This window comes from Haliotis asinina, chromosome 4 (genome assembly GCF_037392515.1).
Source record: "Haliotis asinina isolate JCU_RB_2024 chromosome 4, JCU_Hal_asi_v2, whole genome shotgun sequence".
Classification (NCBI taxonomy): domain Eukaryota; kingdom Metazoa; phylum Mollusca; class Gastropoda; order Lepetellida; family Haliotidae; genus Haliotis; species Haliotis asinina.
The window spans coordinates 47,720,981-47,747,325 of NC_090283.1; the positions used below are offsets into that span (position 1 = coordinate 47,720,981).

The window sequence follows — 26,345 nt, forward strand, 5'->3', positions numbered from 1 at the left end:
AACGTGTGTACTTCTAAAATTACTCAAAAAGCAACAAAAGCTTTCATTTAAAAGTGATCTTGCTATTCATGCAACCAAGTTTAAATTGTATCGTCCTCTAAAAATACCTTTACATGACAAATGAGATGATTGAGGGGATAGAAAACATAACATCCGTAAATGAATATTTTTATTTATCATAAATAACGATTTCAGTGAAAAAAACATATTTTTTTAAATAACGTAGATCAGACAGCCAACACCTTCAAATTGCACTTCAATAATCACATGTCATTTTAATCCATTTGTAAACTGAGGTTTCCCCCATGTTGCTGCGGTCATGTTGGAAGAGATCAATTATTCTAAAGCTAAATTCCCTGAGATTCTAGTTGGTTCTGGGAACTATAGTCTGACAGTGGGTCCACAAGTGCCAACACGATTTGAAAGAGGAATTCTCTACACAGATACATAATGCCATCATGTAATCAAAACAAGACTTGTTAAGGCATGGATACATCAATACGATAACAAATGGGGAGTGTGCGGTATGTGTGTGTGTGTATACTTTTCAAAATCATCTGACGAGTACGAGAGTCAGAAATAAGATGGAAACTATACTATTAAGTAGTGCAACATTGTCTACCTTTCATTAAAACACGAACAAATATAAGGAAGAATTACACTGTAGCCCTTAAACTAATGGTGTATGTTTTCCGGGTAAAACCGACTTTGGCTGAATACGTTCAACTTGGTTTCAACGCCTCTTTAAATATTCCTTTTATATCACTGTCAGTGTTAGTAAACACAGGCGCAATATTATTCGTTGGACTTCATTAGACTGATATCACAGTGTTCATGATTTGATGTGCGTGGAAGGAAGTGATGAAGGGCTCTGGTAGTTACTACTGTAGTGAAATCAGAGTTAGAATTGTTCAGGAAGTGCTTGTCGTAAAAAAGTGATCAACTGGATCAGACTTGTTGATTGTATCCGAGTCGCTTGGGTCATTGTCAATACCCTGGCGTGTACAACAGCATATCTAAACAAAGGACGTGTAGACAAGAGTACTGCATATCTGTAGAGATTAGTCTTCCTTTTCCCAGTCCTTTCCCTCTCTGTCGTGCGACACGTAGATAGACAACACAAGTGAAGGCGCGGCAATCAGCCAGAATACAATCTCTGCAATATGGAAAACATGCTGTCATTACAAGCTCAAATGGATTTTAAAAAACACACAAGAAGACTTTTGTTTAGTCCTTATGGCCTTGCTATCTATCTACCACCTATGTTAGTACATATATTTAAACGGCTAGGTGTCCTGTACCTTCCTCACATTGCAGTTCTTGTGGTGTAAATGTGAAGTTCAAGCTCATCCACTTTTAGGACTCGACTGTTCATTGCTTTTTCACCCTCTCACTGTTAGAGCTTACTGGTGTACTCTTAGAACTCAAACGTTCATTGTTTGAACTCACACGTTCACTGTCAGAACTCACTCGTTCATTGTCTGAACACACACGTTCACTGTCAGAACGCACACGTTCATTGTCAGAACACACACGTTCACTGTCTGAACTCACTTGTTCATTGCCAGAACACACACGTTCACTGTCAAAACTCACACGTTCATTGTTAGAACACACACGTTCATTGTTAGAACTCACACGTTCATTGTTAGAACTCACACGTTCACTGTTCGAACTACTCGTTCACTCTTTGAAGGGCATTTAGAAGTGAAATACATAAGAATGAAGATTTTTATGGATATCAACTTCTTTATTATGAAAACACACCTGATGAAGGAGTAAGCATTAACTCTGAAACGTTGTGTTTTCATAATATAGAAGTTGATATCCTTAAAAATCTTCATTCTTACACGTTCACCGTCCGAACTCACTCATTCACTGTCAGAACTCACTCACTGTCAGAACTCTTCGTACACTGTCAGATCTCACCATTTCACTGTCAGTACTAACACGTTCACAGTCATACTCACTCGTACACTGTTAGAACTCACTATATTCCCTGTGAGATCTCACTTGTACACTGTCATGCACTCACCCATTTTCAGAACTCACACGTTCACTGTCAGAACTCACTCATTCACTGTCAGAACACACATGTTCACTGTCAGAGCACACACGTTCACTGTCAGAACTCACTCATTCACTGTCAGAACACACATGTTCAATGTCAGAGCACACACGTTCACTGTCAGAACTTCCTCGTTCACTGTCAGAACACACACGTTCACTGGCAGAACTCACTCCTTCACTGTCAGAACTCATCCATTGTCAGAGCTCACTCATTGACTTTGAGAACTCCCTCGTTCACTGTCAGTTAATGCTTACTCCTTCATCAGGTGATGATGAAGGAGTAAGCATTAACTCCGAAACGTTGTGTTTTCACAATAAAGAAGTTGATATCCATAAAAATCTTCATTCGTATGTATTTCACTTCTAAATGCCCTTCAAAGAGTGAACGAGTAGTTCGAACAGTGAACGAATGAGTTCTAACAGTGAACTCTTCGTACACTGTCAGACCTCATCAATTCACTGTCAGAATTAACACGTTCACAGTCATACTCACTCGTACACTGTCGGAACTCACTATAATCCCTGTGAGAACTCACTCGTAAACTGTCATGCACTCATTCATTTTCAGAACTCACACGTTCACTGTCAGAACTCACTCATTCACTGTCAGAACTCACCCATTCACTGTCAGATCACACATGTTCACTGTCAGAACACACACGTTCACTGTCAGAAATCCCTCGTTCACTGTCAGAACTCATCCATTGTTAGAACTCACTCGTTGACTGTCAGAACTCCCTTATTGTCAGAACAACTCACAAGTTAACTCTCAGGGCTCACCAATTTTATGTTAGGCCTCATTCGTTTTGTTTTTTTTAAAGATTCATTAATGAGTCACCTATTCAGTGCTAAGACTCAATCTTTCAGCGTTAAGTGACAAGGATAGAACCCTTGTCATTCGTTTTCAAAATACACATGAATATTTTATATCCAGCATGGTCAACGATTTCTTTCCAATATTTTGGTTAATAGGTGTAACTCTTTGAATAAATGTGAATGAAGTGTCATCTGCCCCTTGAATGTGATATGGTCACATGATAATAGCCTAAAAATTACATTCAACATGGGAAACCCTGGGGAAATACTCACCAGTAATTGACATCTGTGTCTCGCTCAACATCTTTAAGATGGGCCAACACATGCATGGACAAAGCACTGCTCCATACGACAAAGCAACACGGGCGTTGTATAGATGGCGTTTTTCTGAAAATGGTCAGAATGGGCGGATGATTCCTTGAATAATTGCTGTGCACTTAACATTTATAGCGTCTTTGTTACATATAGTACATTATAAAGTATGGTACTTATAAAGCCCACAAAACATCAAATATAAATTTCCACACGTAGGAGGACTTTGTTAATGGGTGGCTATGCGGTAACCTATATTTCGGCACACATACCGGCACTGGGTCAATATGAGTGTACGGTATTGTACATTGACATGGAATTTGCATAGGGTGTTTCTCTGAGAGGACTAACGAGAAAGTGGCCCAATAAGGAATGTGTGGTGTTATATATAGAAATAGACCATACATAGGGTGTCTCTCTGAGAGGACTTACGAGAAACTAGCTGAATATGCATTTATGGTGTTGTATATACAAGCGGAACTTGCATATGGTGTCTCTCTGAGAGGACTAACAAGACATTGACTCAATATGCAAATGTGACAATGTATATATATAGAAGTGGAACTTGCATAGAGTGTCTTTCTGAGACTACTAGTGAATACATTGACTCGACATGGATATGTGGTATTGTATATACAAGTGGAACTTACACAGGGCGTTTCTCTGAGCGGACTAGCGAGATATTGATTCGGCATGGGTACATGGTATTATATACAGAAATGGAACTTATATATGGCATCTCTATGACAGGAATAACGAGAAACTGACTCGATATGGACATGTGATAATGCGTATAGAAGTGGAACTTACATAGGGTGTAGTGTATATAGAAGTGGAACGTACATAGGGTGTAGTGCATATAGAAGTGGAACGTACATAGGGTGTATTGCATACAGAAGTTGAACTTACATAGGGTGTAGTGTATATAGAAGTGGAACGTACATAGGGTGTAGTGCATATAGAAGTGGAACTTACATAGGGTGTAGTGCATATAGAAGTGGAACTTACATAGGGTGTAGTGCATATAGAAGTGGAACGTACATAGGGTGTAGTGTATATAGAAGTGGAACGTACATAGGGTGTAGTGCATATAGAAGTGGAACGTACATAGGGTGTATTGCATACAGAAGTGGAACTTACATAGGGTGTAGTGCATATAAAAGTGGAACTTACATAGGGTGTAGTGCATATAGAAGCGGAACTTACATAGGGTGTAGTGCATATAGAAGTGGAACGTACATAGGGTGTAGTGCATACAGAAGTGGAACTTACATAGGGTGTATTGCATATAGAAGTGGAACTTACATAGGGTGTAGTGCATATAGAAGTGGAACTTACATAGGGTGTAGTGCATATAGAAGTGGAACTTACATAGGGTGTAGTGCATATAGAAGTGGAACTTACATAGGGTGTAGTGCATATAGAAGTGGAACGTACATAGGGTGTAGTGCATACAGAAGTGGAACTTACATAGGGTGTAGTGCATATAGAAGTGGAACTTACATAGGGTGTAGTGCATATAGAAGTGGAACTTACATAGGGTGTAGTGCATATAGAAGTGGAACGTACATAGGGTGTATTGCATACAGAAGTGGAACTTACATAGGGTGTAGTGCATATAGAAGTGGAACGTACATAGGGTGTATTGCATACAGAAGTGGAACTTACATAGGGTGTAGTGCATATAGAAGTGGAACTTACATAGGGTGTCTCTCGGAGAGGACTAAAGAGAAACTGACTCGACATTGATATGTGGTATTGAATTTAGGACTGGAACTTGCACAGAGTGTCTGTCTGAGAGCACTAACTAGGATACGTGGTATAGTAAATAGACGTGGAATTTGAATTAGGTGTATTCCAGAGGACTAAAAACAAGTGTTGTACATTAAACCACCCACTGCTAAACTACCCACCAGGTTTTCTGATGTAGACCACCACGCTGCGAAGCACTGCATATATAAAAAGAACGGATCCTTCCATTGCCGCAAACGACCCATACCCTGAAGCAAAACAATGGCGGAGTGCATGTGGAATTTATAGATCACTATTACAACACACATCTACAAGGTGTAATTACGGTTTAATGTTACACCACATATTAGAAGCGGTTTCTGTTTCAATGATACATTAAATTACATCTACTGCTACAAGAATATGCATAAAAATAGGTAAGCAATATGAACATAAAGAAGAAAGGTTTACCATTTGTAAGCGGATGACTCCCATTGTTATAACACAGATAGATCCAAAATACGATAAATGCAATGCTCCAAAGAAATGAAGCACAGCTTCGTAATATCCGCATTTTGGTATTCTCTGGAAAGAAAGTAGAAAACCTTCACAGTCTACCTATTATATGTCGCTTAAGTCAGATTTGTTTTAGTTAAACTGCGAGAACGGACCGGATGCCATTGGTTGTTCAATTCCGCAATCAACAGTATTTCAGCTATTTGACGGCGGCATGTACAAACTCGAATCATGACAGCGCTTCAGATATCCATTTCGTTCCCACTGCAGTTACAACCATTGTGACAAAATAACCACTTGATCTTCAACAGTGAATGTAGCAAAGGCAAGATAGAATCTAGTCGATTTCCACAACTGTTGTCGCTTATCATCACCGAAAGAATCAGACAGTCTTTGGTACTAAGGGTTCATAAAACATGTTTCCACACGCCTTACAAAGGATTTTCTCTGCAACAGGGATATTTGCAAGGAATTTCTGATGAAATACTAAAACATTTTGAGGTGATCTTTCTGCATGTTACCTGTGCCATCTCTAGACTGAAGGGAATAGCGCCAATTTGACATTAAATTATCGGTTTCGGCTGCGATTCGTCTAGTGATTCGGATCCGATAGTGCGCGCCTTAACATATATTTTATTGCTAAAACGATTTAATGATTTAAAACAAACGTTTCTCTGCCTTCAAATAGTTCCAAAAGAAGATCTTCTGCATGAAAACATACCAGGTTGTCGAATCTTTTTTAATCCATTTGGGAAGCACGTCCAGACGAGTGGGGTGACGATGAAAGGGATGTATACAAAGAGAATACTGGTGAGAAACAGGTGGAAGCTGAATATTCCTGCAACATATTATTAACAAACATATGGTATATGATGGACACAGCATGAGATACTTTAAACCAAGAACATTTTCGTCACCATGCAAGCCATTAAATCTAGCAACTGTGCCAATTATTTATACAGGCAGTCTTTTATATGTTTATTGTTTTCAGTCACTGAATGTAGAATGTATATATGTAGTCAGATTGAAATATATTCCCGAACATTCATGAAAGTACTGCATCTGCTTGAGGCTTTCGTTTGCTTTGCTTACGATATGGAAATATGGGTAAGTATGTATTGTCATGATAAGGCCAGTCATAAACATCTTAAATACGCTCGATACATGTGTTTTCAAAATGTTTGTGTTTGAAAATCAAATCTTATTCACGGCTGTCTTTCTATTATTGTTTAAATTCATCTGATCACACTTAGTATTCTTGTTCTGGAACCAGCAGCTGAACGGATGGTGTAAATCCAGCTAGGGTCCATGCAGGTAGGCAAGGTACTGTAAGTCCCTATGGACCCTGGTGTGGTGATCTACCTTGTTGGTAATCAATGGACCATTTTCACACGGCATAGCTGTCATATTTTAAAAATACATGCTGGCTAGTTTTAACTCTTTTTGGGACTCTCTAGTTATTTTACAATTCTTGACTGGATCTTTAACTACTTGTATTTATTGTGTATCTGCAACATTTCGCGTCACTGTATGAATGTAATATTGGCGCTGTGCCGTTAAATTTTAACTCACTCACTCACTCTTGAAACATTAACACAATAATATTCCTTGAGCTTCCGCAGATCCAATCGTCCTGTGTCGCTAATCGTCCTGTTAGTTGTTAAACGCCGCAATAATCAGCTGTATGCCAGTTGTTTGTATATAATCGTATCTGGACCAGACAATCTAGTGATCAACATCATGCGCATCGATCTACGATGCGTCACCCAAGTTAGCGAGCCTCTTACAACAAGCATAGGTTGGTGAAGATCCGAAGAAACTGAATTCTGACACACCATGAAACGTTTCTGATCGTCTATCGCACAAGACGTAAGACAAATCGAATCATTGCACCTGTGTTTCAGAGGTATCCCTGAAAGAATATAGTATCTATAATATAAAAATACCAAAAAAAAATAAACACCAAAATGCAACGTTTTAAAACTATTTTACCCTTTAAGTCGATTACTTCAGCCTCCACAGCACCAACTATGTTATTTCCCAGTAAACAACGAAAGTGTAATTGACCTTCAACGATGGGGATGTATGTAAGCTGGCTACTTGTATGATAAGCACAAGACGTAAGACGTGGTTGTGATTCAATGACGCCCTCGGTGATGGTAAACCAGTGTAGTTCCTGTGTAGAATTCTTCATCTCCCAGTGCCAGACAGGTGCCTTGCTGCCAACGACGGCTTGACAGTAGACCGTAACTGAGCTGAAGACTTGATGGACATCATATGTCGGATCTCTTCTGACTGACGTCTTGTTTTCAACTGGAACCAAAATTATCCATGAGAGATCGCCAAGACAGAGTTTAAACTCTATATTATGCAAATGTCAGTAATAAGAAGGGAGACCATAACCTCCCTGAATATGTTGATAAAAGACGACAATTTTTGAAAGCAGTTTTATCTGAATGTTCAGACATTACTGTCCTAAATAACCACGCAACAGTGACTGGAATAACCTGACATTAATGTCCGGAATAGCCCAGTAACAGTGACTGGAATAGTCTGACATTACTGTAAAGAATAGCCCAGTAACAGTGACTCGAATAACCTGACATTACTGTCCGGAATAGCCCAGTAACAGTGACTGGAATAAACTCGCATTACTGTCAGGAATAGCCCAGTAACAGTGACTGGAATAAACTCACATTACTGTCAGGAATAGCCCAGTAACAGTGGTCGGAATAACCTGACATTACTGTCCAAAACAGCCCAGTAACAGTGATCGTAATGATCTGACATTACTGTCCGGAATAACCCAGTAGCAGTGGTCGGCATAACCTGACATTACTGTCCAAAACAGCCCAGTAACAGTGATCGTAATGATCTGACATTACTGTCCGGAATAGCCCAGCAACAGTGGTCGGCATAACCTGACATTACTGTCCAAAACAGCCCAGTAACAGTGACTGGAATAACCTGACATTACTGTCCAAAACAGCCCAGTAACAGTGACTGGAATAACCTGACATTACTGTCCGGAATAGCCCAGTAACAGTGACTGGAATAACCTGACATTACTGTCCGGAATAGCCCAGCAACAGTGGTCGGCATAACCTGACATTACTCTCCAAAACAGCCCAGTAGCAGTGGTCGGAATGACCTGACATCACTGTCCGGAATTACCAATCATCAGTAATCGGAATAGCCTGACAATCACGTAAGGAACAGTCCGACACAGACCTCCGGCCGTGACGACAAGAGTTAGCAATGTCGACCATGTCGAATATCTATCTTTAATAGGTTTGCTGGACAGGGTTTAATCGTCTCTATGCGTGAATGTGAACCGCATTGAAATGTGTGTTGTATATACGGTATACCAGATGGAAACGTACACCAGAGGAGGCTCGAAATTCCCGCCACAGATGTGAAGCCACCATAAAATCTGGACGTCTGGTCCAAAGGACGTTTTGACCACTTGATGCAAGGTAGGAGGCCCAGTATGTAGAATGATTCCGCGCCGAGGGCTTACAGAAGGGGTTTTCGTTTGCTTACAAACTGAACATATAAATTTCAATTGCCGCAAACAGAAAATTAACAGTTACGCTACAGCGAGGGTAATAGACGTCTCATGTGAGTATCAACAGACGTCATTCCTCAGGATTATTATTCGTGCTTCAATACATGTGTATTTTGCGTGGTACGTCATCAAATAGCTTGGCCCAGTCTCGCATATCGTAAGTTGGCGTGCGCAAAGGGAGTTGGGAACCAGCTCAGTACCGGAAGTAACGCCTCACGAGACTTACAGGTCCTGTCATAAATTTATTCTGCACAGTAAATAAGGTAAAGATATAGGTATCTTTATGACATAAATACCTTCATTTGACAGCAAGATAGAGCGTATATTGTATGAATATACTCTGAAATATTGTGATGTAAATTTTTCCTGTGGGTTAAGAATGACAGGACAGAGAAGTGAAGCGGTTCAAATCTTCAAGGGATAATAAGACGAACTAAAAAATCTCTTTGCGACAGCATTACAAAGTAGCAAGGAGACTCTGCGGATAGCAAGGGAATGTGTAAGAAGCCGTCTGTCTTGTCCCCTGTGTATGTGCTTATAGTATCTGTGTGCCTAGGCTCAAATAATGTGCACATAATGTGTATAAAACAGCTACAGTGAAGCTGTCTAAACCGGCACTCATTGGGACTGAAGAAATAATCCGCTTTAAAAAATGAACCAGTAGTAGAGCTGATGTTAAATGTACAAGTCACGGATGGGGGTGAGATTTAATGCCAGTGTTGACAACCTGGCGGACAGATGCCGATTTTGACAGCTTCCACTGTACTTTATTCTACTGTGCATTTGTATCATACAAAATATCATTGTGAAAGTATACCCAGTTTTGACTATCGATAGAAATATAATTCCATTCCACACATATAGATGATTAATGCAAATGGCTTCGCTGAACAAACCTTTCATTCACTATTGGAATATTAGTCATTTTCAGTTTGCTCAACTAATGAATAAAATAATTATGGCGCATACAAAATGAATCGGTGCATTTAAAATAAAAACATTTCGCTGCACTTCCCTTACCCGAGTGGATATGGACAGCCCCATTTCTCGAAACAAACTTAGGTTTTACTCAACTTTCAAACTGAGTTTGATATAATGAACCAGTTGAATTTTAACTAAACTGTATCTTTGAACTAAAAAGCTCATGCGAACTTAATCTATCCACCCAACTCGAAATATCTACTGTGTTTGAGTTTAATATTGATTTGAGTTCATTTGTTTCGAGAAATCGGGGCCAGGTGTTACTGAAAAGAGGAAGTATAAGTACTGGAATTCAGTTTACTGGAATATGTATGTACATCAAAGAAGTAATAAGTAATAAGCAACTTACCATTAAATGCAGTTTCTGGCGAAAATTGGATATTTAAAAAGCCAGTATCTCGCTGGTTTCTTCTCATTCCAAACATTTCACACTGAATCTCGGTGACGTCACTACAATTCACTCTGATGGTAGCAGTGATGATGTTATCATCAGTCTTGTAAAAATGCTCAACATTAACAGCTGAGTCAGGGACAAGTGAGAGGGTCCCGTTTTTACCCATGTAAACTATCTGAGATCCTTTGTACAGAATACTTCTGCTATACACTTGGAAGAACTGTTTCTCGATACTGCTGCCATTGCACGCGACAGTCGCAACAATTGTGGCTGCGGTACCGGCTTTTAAAACTGAAACGTAAAACGTGAATATTAAAGCAAGGATATATGTTTAGTTCGACAGTATTCGGATCACACAATATCTCGTGAAGATCCGGGTTAGAATGGATCTTTAGCAACTAGGAACAGCTGGAATATTGCTGAGTGAGGTGATAAACAAGAAACAAGCAAAACTGTGATCACACGATGCCCTTTAGAAAGTAGTCAAATGCAACATATGTCATAAAGTAAAGTACAAATTCTAGTACTTTTTTTGGTTGAGTCCCATCCGGGATTCGAACCCGCACCCTCAGAGTCAGGCACCTAATCGCCAGCACGCCAGTCAGCCGCCTAGCCCGCTCGGCCACCGCGACTTCCACTTGAAGCCCGGCCCGGATCTTGAAAATCTGTACTGTTTCGGTTTCATCGTGCCGTGTCCGTGGAGTAGCCTAGTTGTTAAAGTTTTCTCGCCCAAGATCCAGGTTCGATGTCCCACACGGGTAAAATATTAGAAGCGCATATCTTGTGTTCCCCGCTGTGACGTTGTTAGAATGCTGCTAAAAGCATCGTACAAGGATACCCACTCACGCCTTCATCGTGTCACCTTGGGGAAAGTCAAGGGTGTAAATAGGAGGTGTTTTATAAACCACGGTAAATAATTGGGACGAATATTCCAACCCGTGATCATCGTGTGCTGATACGACTATCGAATCAATTACAGGTCTACCTGAGCAGGAACCTTTAGCCGGGAGACATGCCTCAATAAATTATGCAGAGTTTGCAAGGAGCAGTCACACGGATGGAATGGATGACTCGCAGTCTCAGCTGACAACATATCATCGTACTCACAAGCATACATAGGGGCGTAAACGATATTGATCACTGGATTTCTGGTCCATTATCGACTATTTCCAGGCCGCGGTCAGATGGCTGAGTGTAGAGGTAAATACATAAGGAAACCCAGTCCTTCTCACATTATCATGATTGGAGGTTACTACGTGTCCACGAACGACGAATAATTGATATACTTACCTAACGCCGTGATGACACAACACAGCCATGCCTCCATCCGAGAGGTGCATTCCATTCTTCAATTTTTGCTATCACAGTAAACCTGCAGATCAAATAAAGTAAGCCAGTGCAAATATGAAATGTGTGTCACAATGTCAAGTGCGTTCTCTGCACATATCCAACATATAAGGGCATACAAGTAAACGTATACTTACTGAACAGTTGGCGAGTATCTTCACGTCAACACAACAAACTTGTTCCAATTTTCACAAGCCATACGCGTTCTCGAGTCAGCTGTTGTGCAAGTTATACTATATTTAACTCACACACGCCCGTGTTACGTGAGAGAGACGGAGTATCGACTCCGCTGTAGGTCATGCAGACGGTACGGAGATCCGGTCTTGTAGTCAAGTATCGGTACCACCGTAGTATGTATCAGTGTGTTAGTGAACAGACCAGGGTGGCGGGCTAGCCTCGGGGGTAAAGTGGTTAGTCCGAACTGATCCATCCATCCATCCATTCATCCATCCACCCATACATACATACATCCATACATGCATACATACATACATACATACAGACACACACACACACACACACACACACACACACACACACACACACACACACATACATACATACATACATACATACATCAAATGTTTCGACACAAACAGGTTTTCCTCATGAAATATATGCATTGTATTTTCTCAGAACATTTTCCCTACAACTATCCTTGATGAATTTCTGTCTTTTAAGAAGCGGATTTTCCTTGTAATATTTTCCGGAGAAAAGAATCTGTCTTCCTCTCTAGGCGTTGGCTCAAATCATGTTGTGTCGTGAAAACGTAACTTCCTTCAGTCGCTACAAGAGAGGATTTTTCGGGGAAATTTACCTATTCTCCCAGGATAATCACAGCCGTCAACCTTGTTCCGGGTCAGTTGTGAAACAGTATCATTGCAGAATAATGTTTTGTGAAGCAAGCGTCACGTGACCAGCAGGACATGTTCTTGGAAATAGGTGTAACAGATTGTCGTAAGTAACACGTTAGTTTCGTTTTCAACGCGACAGAGACTGGTGTGGTTTGTCCAACATGAGCTTCCATACATTGTGGGTTGCTAGTCACTGTGAGTAGTTCTACAATGATCTGTGTTGTGAAACATGGGCCAGACTCTCTTCCTGCTGTGTTCACTGATGATATCAGTAACCTGTAAGTATGTTTCACAGTATCGGTTAGTGTGCTTGTTAATATTTTCGTTAAGACTTTCATGTCTCACGTATTGTGTTTCTTGACTCCATTTCTAAAAATAACATAACCTACTTTCGGTTTGAATGTTTGGCGCTGGATCGATTTTGAATGTAACCGGTGTTACAATGTGACCTCGAATCAGTAAATGCGGGGATGATGTCACGCTGACCTACCTGTTTTGTATACCATACATGTTGTTTGTATTGGAGTCACGTGATTGCGATTATACTGCGTTCGAACTATTCTGTAGCAATAGACAAATTGATAATACCCTACATGGCCTCGCCATTCACCCGTACTGACTTGTCTCCTTCAGTCCTACCGGGTACCTGTCATCATGGGTTGGAATCACGATTCGCCACTATCCGGTTATTAGATGTGTCAGTGTCTTTGCATGTTTCCCCTCTCTGAGATCTGACATTTCACATACATACATGCATACAGATATACATACATGCAAGCACACACACACACTCGCACGCACGCACGCACGCATACAGATACATACATACACACGCACACACGTACGTACATACAGACACATATACATACATACGTACATACATACATACATACATACATACATACATACATACATATATTTTGATGCTTAGTGAAACTGTCAAAAGTAAATGTTTTGTCATTTCAGATTGTGCCATAGAGCTGTCGCTTGTCCCGAAATTCATAAAGCTCGGTAATGACGCAAAACTAATTATCCGGTGTAAACTAAATTTGGTCTTATCAAAAATTGACCCTGTGTATTCTATCATGATGAGAAGAAGAGGCCGTTTGCTTCTTGTTACATTTGCAAACAGTTCTGATAATGTCTATGACAAAAGTTTGAAGGAAGCTACTGTAAGCTCATCTCTCACAACGCCGGAAGCCTACGTACAGCTCACGTTGCCGACAGTCACATGTGATGACAGGGGCGATTACTCCTGCAGTATGGCCGTCAGACAAAATCACAGAAGCATGGAATTGGGTCCAGTTAAAGAATATCTGAAGATGACAGGTACACTGCACTATATTCCCCCCGTAAATTTATTAACCTCAATGGCCGAGTATAAAGTCACAGTATTCCGTGAAAGTATCAATGATCAGCTGAGCATTCGTTTCAGGTGAATCTTGTCGGTTCATCGACACATTCATCTACCCGGAGAAACCTTACAAGACCGGGGACTTGGTCAGAATAACTTGCTTTATCCTGGTTGAATATGCATCCTCCGATTGGCATTGGTCCGTGGGACATAATACAACGTTTTACAAATCGGAAGAAGGGTGCGAGGCGGTTGCAGAGGGAGTAATGAACTGCTCAAGTCTTCTGGAGTATACCGTCTACAGGAGTTCAGCCTTTACCTGCCAACTTGGAAATGTCTCCCAAACTGTCATGATTGATGTTGAGGATAATGCCGCAGAAGGTACGGTTTGTGGAACAGATGTGGAAATGTAGGTGAATTGTATGTATGTAACATGACAAAACATCCCCACAAAGAATCAAACAACAATTCGTGCTTTTATACATCTGTAAATTAACTCTAAACTCTCCCATTAAATATGTTTATACGTTTCAAATGTCGTACACATCTCATTACAGGCAGAGATTCAGCGCTATGGAAATCTGATGACGTGAAACCGATAACAATGCTCCACTCCACACAAGGTAAGCATCAGGATTTATCACAATGTTGCAAATGTCCCATGAACCTGTTAATGAATTCATTCATTTATATATGTAATAATCATTTAGACAAACATTTATAGACTTGAACTTCTCTATTTTGAGGAGCCCAGGGTGGTGTCGTTTCTATGCAACGTTTAGGAGAACAGTGTCCTTGAGGTGAATAGTGATTAGGAGGCGAATACCTGTAGTAATACATGTGAAACAATAACAGTGATAAGACAAGAAGGGAATCCAGTAGTTAATTGACGCTGATTTGTGTGTGGGCGTTAGCTTCTACATGTCGTGTAAAGATTTTATGACATTTGTGTTTACGTGTCCTTATGACATACAAAGGTTACGTGCCATTGTCATTGTTCAGTTACTGTCTGCAATTTATGTCTTTTATGGGGTATCTTATATGTATGGGTAATCTTATTACGTATTAAAACTTTGACCTGTTATATTCAGGTGATCACGCCAAACACATCAGTTATACGACGTTCATGCTCGCGGGACTCTGCTCTGTGATGATGATAGCAACTGTACTTCTAACGCTGAAAGCCAGAAGTGTGTATTTAGCTGAAAATGTTTCTACCCATTGTTTTTTTTTCCATATCTATTTGTCTCTCTGTCCACCCGTCTGTCTATGATATCCGAGTGAACAGTCCTATATATCTAAAATTAAATTCTGTTAAATATACATTGATTTAAATAAAAACAACGCCGATTGTTCTTAATTGTATTGAAGTAATATTATTCCTTGTTGTATTTTGTTTCAATTCTTAAATATGCGAATACAAATTTTGTATTTGATAAGCAAAAGTGATCACTGTGTATTGAACAAGTACAATACGACGTTATGTGTTCCTCGGGCAAAAAGCTAAGGATTAGATTTCTAAAACTGTGCTACGTTCCCAGACAGTTAAAAGAAGACTTACACTTAGCAGTAGTACTGACAATATTGTACAGTTACCAGATCCTACCTGTAGATGTACTGACAATGATGTACAGTTAACATTTCCCACCTGTAGATGTATTGACAATAATGTACAGTTACCAGATCCCACCTGTAGATGTACTGACAATAACGTACAGTTACCAGATCCCAACTGTAGATGTACTGACAATAATGCACAGTTACCAGATCCCAACTGTAGATGTACTGACAATAATGTACGTTACGACATTCCACCTGTGGATGTACTGACAATAATGTACAGTTACCATTTCCCACATTTAGATGTACTGTCAATAATGTACAGTTACCACATCCCACCTGTAGATGTACTGACAAAAATGTACAGTTACCAGATCCCACCTGTAGATGTACTGACAATAATGTACAGTTACCAGATCCCACCTGTAGATGTACTGACAATAATGTACAGTTACCAGATCCCACCTGTAGCTGCAGGGAGCTTTCCAAGCTTTTCTTTAATGTTTGAACTCCGACCTCGACAGTGTTTCCTAATGAATAATGCTACTATGATTTTTTGCACTAACGTCCATGTAAATGGCGATGCTAACATGTTTCGCGACCAGGACCTAGATTTTTGAAGCTCTCCTAGCGCTATGATAGTCGTACATTAATGTTAATGTATGGTAGTACGACTATCACAGCACTACGGTAATCAAGGATCGTGATATCCAAGGCCTCTGAAAAACTTTCACACCGTTTTATTGACAAATTTTAAAATTCTGACGCATCAGTGACAAAGTCGATGTCCGAGGCAATTCCCAATTTTAACTTGTACCAAATGTTCCTGGTGTTTCTCATATGAACTATTTACTAGCCTTTGCATGTTTTGTAGTCGCAGAACAAGGTCACCTTTAGTGATTCATAAATACCTCGTCGTGATATAATCGGAACTGTACAGTAGAGCGTTAAATATGCAAAATCGTAAGTCATACTTTTTTATTGATATGTGACCGTGGAGCAGTTGGGGAGCCTTGTGGTTAAAGCGTTCGCTCCTCACGTCGAAGACCCGGGTTCGATTTCCCACATGGGTTCATTGTGTGAAGCCATCGTCGTGATAATGATGGAATATTGCTGAAAGCTGCGTAAAACCATATTGACTTATATGTAAACGAATAGCATCTTCTAATCAGGCAACAATGATAGCAAACGTGTGTGTATACTTTCACTTTCTAGGCCTATACTAAGTGGTACAGAAACAATCACATTGAAATCTAATGTTTCCTCGCTTGTCATATAGGCCACAAAAGACGCTGGTGCATTGCTGCGAGCCAAACCGCCAATGACGAGGAAGTACAGCTTTCCCGGAGTCACAGTTCCCATCTTCATTTATTCGCCAGTGAGGATTTTACAACAGATAGCTGTGAAAAAAACTTTTAACGTCTCCACAAAAGGGTGACATTTTATAACATTTTACACCTTCGCAACGTGACATTGACCTTCACCATTCATTCACCAAGAAGGATTTTACAACGGATAAATGTGAAAAAACCTTCACAAAAGTGTGACCACAATTTACTATTTTTTGTTGTTGTATTCCATAACAAAACCTCATCCTATTCCAGAATAAAATCTCATCCTATTCCACAATAAAATCTCATCCAACCCTGTCTCGTGTTTTCACCAGCAGCCGTCTGGCTGGACCTATACCTATAACTCCCTACCTCACTACAGTAAAGACAGTTGTAGTTGCTCGGAGCTGTAGACTTACGATCCAGCAAATGCATGACCTCTGCTCACGGGAACAAAAAGCCCATCATCGTATACCAGACACTCCATTCAGTGAGAAAAGAAAACAAGACAAAGAAAACTGAACTAAAATGTTTATTCTCATTTCAAGATAAGAAACGAAGTAAGATCCAACACATCTGTCTGAAAGTAACACAGAATGAAGAGGTGGAGAATGTTGCAGTATTGGAAACAGGTGTGAGTGAGTGAGTGAGTGAGTATGGTTTCACGTCAGGTTTAGCAATATTCCAGCAATATCAGAAATGGGCTTCACACATTGTACCATGTGGAGAATCGAACTTTTCAGGGTGACAATCGGACTTTTTAACCACAAGGCTACCCCAATGCCCATGTGAACAGGAGTGCAACAAAATTTACTTTTACTCTTTCAAAATAGTCAGCGCAGATCTATAATACAACCACCGCCAATTTTACAACTAACACAAGTAATAATCTCCAAAGTTACCGACACACGTCCTATAATTCAAATGGAGACTAAAACTAAAATGGAACTAAAAGTTAACGTACACAGACTTTAGTTACGTTCTGAGACATCCGGCTATTCAAATCGATGACTTGCAATAATACCAAGGGGAACCAGGACCTAGATTTTCGAAGCTCCCTTTGCGCTAAGATAGTCGTAAGTGACATACATTAACACTGACTTAAGACAATCTTAGCGCTAAGAAAGCTTCTAGGCCCTGTTTCTCGTTTGTATTATTGCAGGATGGCAAAGGTCTACTGCGGAAACCTAAACATGATGGACGGGTGTGGGATAGGTTTACACAGATAATTTTCCATAAATCGCTGATTATATATCAGAGACTAAAGCAGTGCGTACTTTAAATCTATATACATATTTATGAAACTTTCCTTTGAATGGTAGAGTGTAACATTCTGCTAAAAATAATTTATACTATAGGTTCGACTTATAGTATACTACAACCCCTTTTCAAAAAATAATATTAAGAAAAACAAAGTGAACAATACAATGAACAGAAGTTTAAAATCTTAATGCCCATTAGCCGCTATCGCCGTCATGGGAAATAAACATTCTGTTTTGTTCAAGGCCGGAGGAAAATAAGTAGTGCCAATATGCAGAAACACACGGCTCAGATAGGTCATGTTCAGTCCAGGTAACTGTTTTCTGAGTTAAATATTCATGGAAAATCGCTTGTCATGCGCTCCGCACTAGTGTGTCCTGATGAAAGTCGATGCTGTGAGTGACTCGTCTTGAGTGACAGCTTGTTTGAATGATATTCAAATACTTATTGTGTGAAATTCATTGGATCCATATACACGAGGTAGATATGACGCAGTACATGATCATAATGAAACATCGCATACTGATTTGTTGTTGTTTGTTGTTAACACACACTGGGAACGTTTAAGCTATATCTGTATGGACACTAAGTCACCAAGTCTAACCTTTCGGCGATGTAAAAGAATGGGAACCAAGGTTTAGTAAAGGTTGTTTCGTGAATGGACTCCGTGGTCTGTTATTATTTTAATGGATCCAGAGATTGAAATCATGAGCACAAATCTACGCAAATGGGATACAATCTTATGTTTCAAGCAATCCACCAGATCCCGTTTATCGTCTTTTACGACAGGCATGGACAGCTTAAGAGCAATACTAACCCGAATTTTCAGTGCTCAACAAGGGAAGTTTAGCCCCGCTGCAGTACTCAATAGCTATGTATTATATGGATCATATTATACACTATTAGATACTAAGATTTTTGAAAATTGAGGTGGCCCTTGACATATTTGTTGAGTACATATACAGTTATATATAGTCTACACAATTTCCTCGTAGACGGGTTCAGTATGAAGTGTTTCGTTCTGTAACTCGCTGCTATCTGTGGGCCGCTCGGGATGAAGATAGGCCGCTTCATGGATGCCTACGTTCTTGTGAGAGCGAACACTTGATATGTCACTGGCGTGAATGATAAGGACTTTACTTCCCGTTGTCTTGTGACTTTCAGTGAGATGTGGCACTGAAATGTTGTTTGATTGTTGACATTTACATTTGTGATCTGGAAATATAACAGTAAATTCCGTTACAGACCATTGATGTTTCCATGTTCAGGTGTCTGATGACGAGATGTCGTAAAGCCGATGTTACTATTGACGTTTCAGTGAATTAGATATAGTATGGCCAGAAATTATTGAAAATATGTCCAGTTGGACTTCTAGTATAAACAGCCTTTACCAGCTATCAAGTGCTTGGTTTCATTCAGGAGAGACAACTCCGTTAATCATTTTTCATTAGTTTGTGAAGAGTTATCCCCTTTGTTTACTTGCTAGCAGACGACATTCTCAGTGCTCTTCAGAATGGATGATTTAGAGAAAACGAAGTTGATCTTAGATTATTATAACAAAGCATTATTTGTGTTGTTTGTGTTTACTTGATGAGATAATTTATAGAGCGAAAGTGAACTGTGATTGGTATGTTCAATTGCCCAGAGAAGACATCTGATTGAATGAAAAGCCAGCCAAGGGAGGTACTATAATTATTAGGCCGTAGATGCGCCCAGGGTATAGTGTCGATTTAACGGAAAGCATGCCCTAGAGATATCGTGGATGATATTGGGACAGCATGGATCACGACTTCCTAATTTCTAACTTCAGCAGCCTACCGTGCCGCATTGATGCCTGCATTGGTGCCCATGGTGACTTGACAAAATACTAACTGTTCACCTGCCTTTGTATTTGGAGTTATGTTCTGTTAATATTCACACTAATACATCTACTTAAGTTTCATATACGATATAACATTAAATTGTTCGTATTATATGTCATTTCTATAAAATGGAATCATGTATATCATCCAGTTTTTAATACCTTTTCTCTGTTTTAACATAAGTTTTCGTCTTTCAGTAAAATGTCCCTTCTGCTCAAATTAGGCCCATAATGAAGCGAAATGAGGATCGCTTTCCGCAAGATTACTATTTGTATGTTGTTTAACGACGCGTTCAGCAATATTATAACTATATGACGACAGAAAAGCGAGTCTGGACCAGACAATCCAATTAATTACATCACAGGCATCAGTGTTTACAATGGGAAAACGTGCATCAAGTCAGCGAGCTTGACCAGCAAAATCCCGTTAATCGTCTTTCGTAAGACAAGCACGGGTTACCTAAAATCAGTTCCAACCCTGATCTTCACGGGTGGCAAATTTACCTGTTAAAAAGAGATGGAGCATAGTGAAAACCAGGATAACAGCAAACACCGACACAAGAACATATAGCACCGTCAGTCCAGTTCCTTGTCCGTCTGTTAAAGGCAACACATAATATAAGGTTTCATTGTAACGCCATGTATTTGTCTCCAGAATAAGTGAGTTAAACATAAAGCGACAAAACGTTGGGTATAACAACCCTGACGTGCCATTCTGTAACTTACCTGACTGTGTGATGGTTGGTGGAGAAGTCAGGGCTTTGTTTGTGACTGTGACCTCTGTTGTGGGTTCTTTTGAGATGCCTTGAAAGAAATGCTTAATTTGATTGTATGGACTCAATGAATAAAAGCCACAAAACCCTTTGGATATCCATAGGAAATGTCATATGAATACAAATGAACGTTTCTTGTTTACGATGCAGCTTAAACTCATCTGGACACGAGGTTATTCATTACCTGTCACTCTGTGGTTACATGGTGACATTTTTCAGCCTAACTGAAACTGACCATAGGATAGCCACTGCTAGTTTAACAGGAAGTGAATGTGTCCTGGCATTTGGTCTTCAGCCACCCCATGCAGACAAACATCGTCATTGTAACTAATTAATGTGAAATTAAATAGGCATCGCGTTGTCCAGAGACGACTGGGACAATATTGTTTGCACAAATGCATAACCGATTAAAACACAATCGTTCAATCGTTGTGAAAGTAATAAGTCATATCAGTTTTAATAATTGTACATTGGAGATACTCACCACTCGAAGGATACATGATTGTATACTTAAGCTTGCATTTCAGATGCAGAAGGGATTTTGCTAATTACCCATAGGTCACAAAGTAGTGTTTTTAAGTTAAGGTAAACTGTAAGATGATACAAGTTTATTAACATCAAACAGGTAGTTTAAAATCATTGAGGGTTATGAAATGCAGTCAGTACCCCCCCCCCCCCCCCGCCCCCATCAAACTTCAACTTCTAATCAGTATACGATGAACTGGTATTTTAATTTGGATCTTACCTGGAAATGACGTTGTGACGTTTGGATACATTTTTTCGAGCGGCAAATTATCTACAAATATAAAGAGAGAAAACAATTACATACTTTGATTGATCTATGTTAATTGCACTTCAATTTATTATCATTCAGGGGCGCTGTTTGATGCAAATTTCTGCTGAGATGTTGTGAAAACTAAAGTAACTCAGTCTTTCAGAAGTTACTTGCCTTCCACATAAACTTATTGATGATAGTGCTAGTGATGATGAAGGTGATGATATGGCACTTAAATGTCCAGTTGATTCATATCTTTAAAACTTATAAATCATTTCAGGCCGGAGAGGTAGCCTAGAGGTTAAAAAGTCGCTCCAAAGGCCCATGTTCGACTCCTAACATGGGTACAATGGGTTCAGGTGTCCCCCGCCGAGATATCGCAGGAATGTTGCAAAAATCGGCGTAAAACTAAACTCACTCACTGTAACTCTTACCTTCAACGGGAGAATGGTACAGATTTATTTGAATTTCGTTCTTCATTTCTCCGGTATGGCATTCAACAATACCCCCGTTGTCTTTTCTTGTGACAGTATACACTGTAGAGCTCGAACAGAAATGGTCACATTGAGTTTCATTGTATACGCAAGAACTCAATACAGTGTGCTTCTTCTGATTTGGCAAAACCCACGACCAGTCAGCCACCTCGGAGTTCTTCAACACCGAGCAGGTAATGTTGACCACTTCGCCTTCAGCGTATGCAGGTCTGTCCGGTGTCATTGAAAGGGAAATAGTGCTTGGACCTCCTGTATGAAACCGGAAGTATCACTTTCAGTCATGTGTTGTTCAGTGAGGAAACATAATATAACAAAACCACGAGAATAGAAATACTATGGAACATGTTTGATTGTAGAATATTTTCACTCATTGTTTGTGAAATATAATGCAGATACTCGTCATTGTCTGTCACTACAACTCAGCGGGTACCATCCGAGAAGATCTTGGTTACAACTGATCTTCAGCAACCCATGTCGTAAAACTAGACTAATGGGATCTTGTGTTCACGCTCACTGATTTGGTTGTCATGGTGACTGATTTGTGTTGTTTTACGTCACACCTATCAATAATACAGCTGCATGACAGCCTCCTTTGTGGTAGACCTATTCTACCCGGATCTTCACGGGTCTCGTCTGTAAATAAGCCAGTCTTGACCAGACAATCCAGTGATCAACATCATGAGCACAGCTGTACGCATTGAGATATGACAACATGTGTCAACCAAGTCAGCGAGCCTGACCATCCGATTCAGTTAGTCTACGACAATAATGAGTTGCTGAAGATCCATTCTCACCCGGATCTGTACGGTCGACATATTAACTGAGTGTCATATTGTTGTTTACATTTTGCGCGTTAAATTCACAGGAACACGAGTCATCGTAGCCGAATCTTGTAGCTGTTTCTAAAGTAACTTCGAATTTGACCTATTCACGCTGACGAGTCATCGATTTCACATAACCTTTCGTCGTTAGTCATTGTCCCTAGTGTATCAGTGCTGCAATAGTTGTCTTGAAATATCAAGATATATGAATAGTTTTGAATAACATTTGTACCAATAGACCCCGCCCCTAATATTTTAGTTCCCATGTGACAAAACATTTGTTACAACTTTGTTGCAGATAAAGTTCTCGTTCATTCTATCGTACACATGTATGTAAATACCAGAAATCGTATTCATGTTAGGAGTACAGTAAGAGACTGTACGTGCCTTGTTTATCAACTGTTTTAGATTCCATGCCGACAAAGCGCTCATATACACAAAAATACCCTCAACCAATTACGACTGTCAACACTATAACTTGAGGTTGCGACAGATTGCCTTATTTGGGAAGCACGTACAAAATGGGCGGAGCATTCCTGGTTCAGATCAGTAGCATTATGTCGTCAATATGGTCCCGAGAATTAGCACACATTTCCGGGAGTTCGTGGACCTTGACTTCGCACCCATTCTCTATTCGTGCTTCCTTTTCGTCACCCATATTAACACAACACGTCCAATGACCACTACAGTTGAAACATTATAAAAAATGTTGGGGTGACTAACCTATCACTTGCAAACGATGTATAGCAGGTCCAATCTCCATGCTCTTATACAAACGTCGAATTGCCATGCTACAGGAGTACTCTCCCTTGTCAATACACGTGACTTTGTCCAGTGATAGTTCGAGAAATGCAGAAGAAAACGGTCCTGTAGACAGAGAACCAGTAGCATTGTACTTCGGTTCTGCCATCTCAATGCTTCCGTCCTGGAATAACACTGCCAAGGGAATCCCTCCTTTCTTAAGCATTATCGAGTACACCGTGCCCGTCTTCGAGAAGTCAAGGTTAAGGCTACATCTAATTTTCACGTGTCGTGAAATGCCAAGTTGAACTACCTTCGGCTGGATATCAAGGGAGATCTGGCAACCTGCATATGAACAGAATAGAAATAAGCAAGCAGAACGTATTGGAATGGGTGAGTGAGTGAGCGCGTTTTACGTCCCATTCAGCAATATTGCAGCCACATGGCAGAGGTCTGAAAATAGTCGAGTCTGGACCAGACAATCCAGTGATTAGCAGCATTCATTGGGATACGTTAACATGTGTCTGCCAGTTCAGCAAGCTTGAATTACAAGAGGCACTTGTACAGATATCACCGGGATAGAGTAAGGGCATATTCATCAATGAAAGCAGTTGAGATATACTGACGATAGCTTCCGCTTGGAAATATATATAAAGTGCACACGTGAATATTATGAACATTGCTAAATAAATTTGTCAATCAATCTAAATTTCCAGGAAAACCTACCAGACCACCCAGCGAGTAGGATGTAGAGTATTGTCTGCAACAATCCATCCATTCTGTTGATTGAATGAAAAGGGAGATGCACACTGTCCGCTGGTTGTACAAACTCCGCTCGAAAAGGAAGGTTTTGTATTTGCCGAGGAATGCTGGCACACGATCAGGACATATAGCCGGAAATAATTTGCTACAGTGCCAAAACTACCACTGGGCGAATAATATCTACGGGGGTTAAACAACAACTGATAGTTTACATGCAGTAGAAACACTATATTCGGGTGGATTGTGTCACTGTGGACTTAGTTGTATAACTCAAATGTCCAACTATGGTATGTTTGTAGTGAAAACATACCGATGAATTTCACTTTCAAAAAAAGGTAAATGAAATAAAGTGAAATTAACATTGCGAATCCTTATGATATTATATTGCCAACTGTAATTTAAATCTCAGAATTTTATTCATCTAAGGATAAAAGTTGTTTGACAAGCGATGCTGGTTTCAAATCGTACTTGCTGGTTTGTATTACAAAGAAACTGCTACAAGAAGGCGTGTGTCAGCTGAGTCTGATATCGCATGAAAATCGAGTCTAACCTGTGGTGGTGATGTTAATGTTAACTGACCAGTGTAATTGGATGCAAACTTTCTCCATATCCATATTGATAATTACAATGTACAAACGTGAAAATCGTCCCATCATCAATTTCCGTGTGAAAACTGAAAGTTAATTGTTCCGTTGTTTTTCATATGTAACGGTGTCGAATGGTTAAAGCCCGTCATGTTGAAGACCCGGGTTCCATTCAATTCCGTGGGTACAATTAGGAGATAAACATCATGTGTTGGCCAATTTCCGGGTGTTATTGTTACTCAATAACTCCCCAAAATTGGCCAACACATGATGTTTATCGACATTGTAAACAAAAAAGTAAACCAAAGGGGTTTTACTGCCTGCACTCGTTTACATCGAGTATGAGTACAGCAGTAAAGTGTCATCAGCTGGCCCCTTCAGCTGGTTCCAATGGTAACGTCTGGAGTTGCTCATTTGTGACGTCATTCTAACTTTACGTCACGATATGATTTGAATGACGTCACCACTGTTGATGACACAACAAAACAATTGTTTACGTGTAAATACGCAGTGAATAGTCTTCCAGTTTCCGGGAATCTAATACCATTTGATCATGTTTTTCAACCAATCAGATTACAGAACACACTGACTTTTGGTTTACAATGTATGAAAACATATTTCTGGTGTTCCTCTCCGTGATATTGCTGGAATATTGCTAAAAGTGGCATAAAACCATACTATCTCGCTCACTGTTCCTTACAGTAAACAATTCCGATCAAAAGGTATGCTTTATAGACAGTTTTGGTTGTTGTCGTGTATTTGGTCCAATGTATGTATGTATGTATGTATGTATGTATGTATGTATGTATGTATGTATGTATGTTATGTATGTATGTATGTATGTATGTATGTATGTATGTATGTATGTATGTATGTATGTATATATGTATGTATGTATGCATGTATGCATGTATGCATGTATATATATATGTATGTATGTATGTATGTATGTAGGTAGGTATGTATGTACGTAGGTACGTAGGTACGTAGGTAGGTAGGTAGGTAGGTAGGTAGGTAGGTAGGTAGGTAGGTATGTATGCATATCTCAGTCCGTTACAAAACTATTGTGTGTGTATGTATGCATGTGTGTCTTTATGTGCGCGCGTGCGTGTGTGTGAGAGCGATTGTGATCTGTTTAAGACTACCTTGGTTTTCCTTCGCGGATTCTGGTAAGAGATACGTTATTGTGTGCTATCATGAATATTTGACTTTACTTTGTCACCATGCCACTGAACAAATATTGATTTGCGTACGACCCAACAAATGGATTATGCAAATCGAACAGTTAACGTTGACGAATATTTATTTGAAAGCCAACCAACGGTTTCAGGTGATATGTGCGTTTTATTTGAAAGTATTTCAATGACATATGTCAACGTTTTCAAATGACGGGAACTCGTGTATTGCGTCCCCGTTACCTACTTTAGACCTGTTCAGCAT

The 26,345-nt window shown here is 39.8% G+C and overlaps 3 protein-coding genes across 7 annotated transcripts; 1 reads left to right on the forward strand and 2 right to left on the reverse strand.

The window, feature by feature from the left end:
- Positions 1-152: 152 nt before the first annotated feature.
- On the reverse strand, positions 153-12,644 carry LOC137281618 (uncharacterized). Of its 3 annotated transcripts, none has more exons than XM_067812968.1 (9): positions 12,553-12,644; positions 11,679-11,760; positions 10,344-10,679; positions 7,438-7,758; positions 6,167-6,283; positions 5,401-5,514; positions 5,112-5,198; positions 3,160-3,273; positions 153-1,156 (listed from the first exon to the last, which is right to left on the reverse strand). In XM_067812968.1, the coding sequence occupies exons 2-9, from the start codon at positions 11,731-11,733 to the stop codon at positions 1,062-1,064; spliced, it is 1,239 nt and encodes a 412-aa protein (XP_067669069.1). In that variant the 5' UTR covers positions 11,734-11,760; positions 12,553-12,644; the 3' UTR covers positions 153-1,061. The 3 variants fall into 3 exon arrangements, with proteins under 3 accessions (XP_067669069.1, XP_067669068.1, XP_067669070.1); XM_067812967.1 differs by lacking the exon at positions 12,553-12,644 and adding an exon at positions 11,873-12,488; XM_067812969.1 differs by lacking the exon at positions 12,553-12,644 and adding an exon at positions 11,873-12,488 and having other exon boundaries at positions 163-1,156; positions 7,513-7,758.
- On the forward strand, positions 12,499-17,150 carry LOC137281619 (uncharacterized). 2 transcript variants are annotated; one of them, XM_067812970.1, is made up of 6 exons: positions 12,499-12,867; positions 13,556-13,918; positions 14,025-14,324; positions 14,501-14,566; positions 15,035-15,133; positions 16,783-17,150. In XM_067812970.1, exons 1-6 carry the CDS (start codon positions 12,819-12,821, stop codon positions 16,920-16,922), a joined length of 1,017 nt encoding a protein of 338 aa, XP_067669071.1. In that variant the 5' UTR covers positions 12,499-12,818; the 3' UTR covers positions 16,923-17,150. The 2 variants fall into 2 exon arrangements, with proteins under 2 accessions (XP_067669071.1, XP_067669072.1); XM_067812971.1 differs by lacking the exon at positions 15,035-15,133 and having other exon boundaries at positions 12,664-12,867.
- Positions 17,151-17,350: 200 nt separating this feature from the next.
- LOC137282535 (uncharacterized) lies at positions 17,351-24,396 on the reverse strand. 2 transcript variants are annotated; one of them, XM_067814296.1, is made up of 7 exons: positions 24,286-24,396; positions 23,542-23,904; positions 21,938-22,246; positions 21,474-21,524; positions 20,682-20,759; positions 20,460-20,552; positions 17,351-19,309 (listed from the first exon to the last, which is right to left on the reverse strand). In XM_067814296.1, the coding sequence occupies exons 1-7, from the start codon at positions 24,335-24,337 to the stop codon at positions 19,071-19,073; spliced, it is 1,185 nt and encodes a 394-aa protein (XP_067670397.1). In that variant the 5' UTR covers positions 24,338-24,396; the 3' UTR covers positions 17,351-19,070. The 2 variants fall into 2 exon arrangements, with proteins under 2 accessions (XP_067670397.1, XP_067670398.1); XM_067814297.1 differs by lacking the exon at positions 20,460-20,552 and having other exon boundaries at positions 17,353-19,309.
- Positions 24,397-26,345: the final 1,949 nt, after the last annotated feature.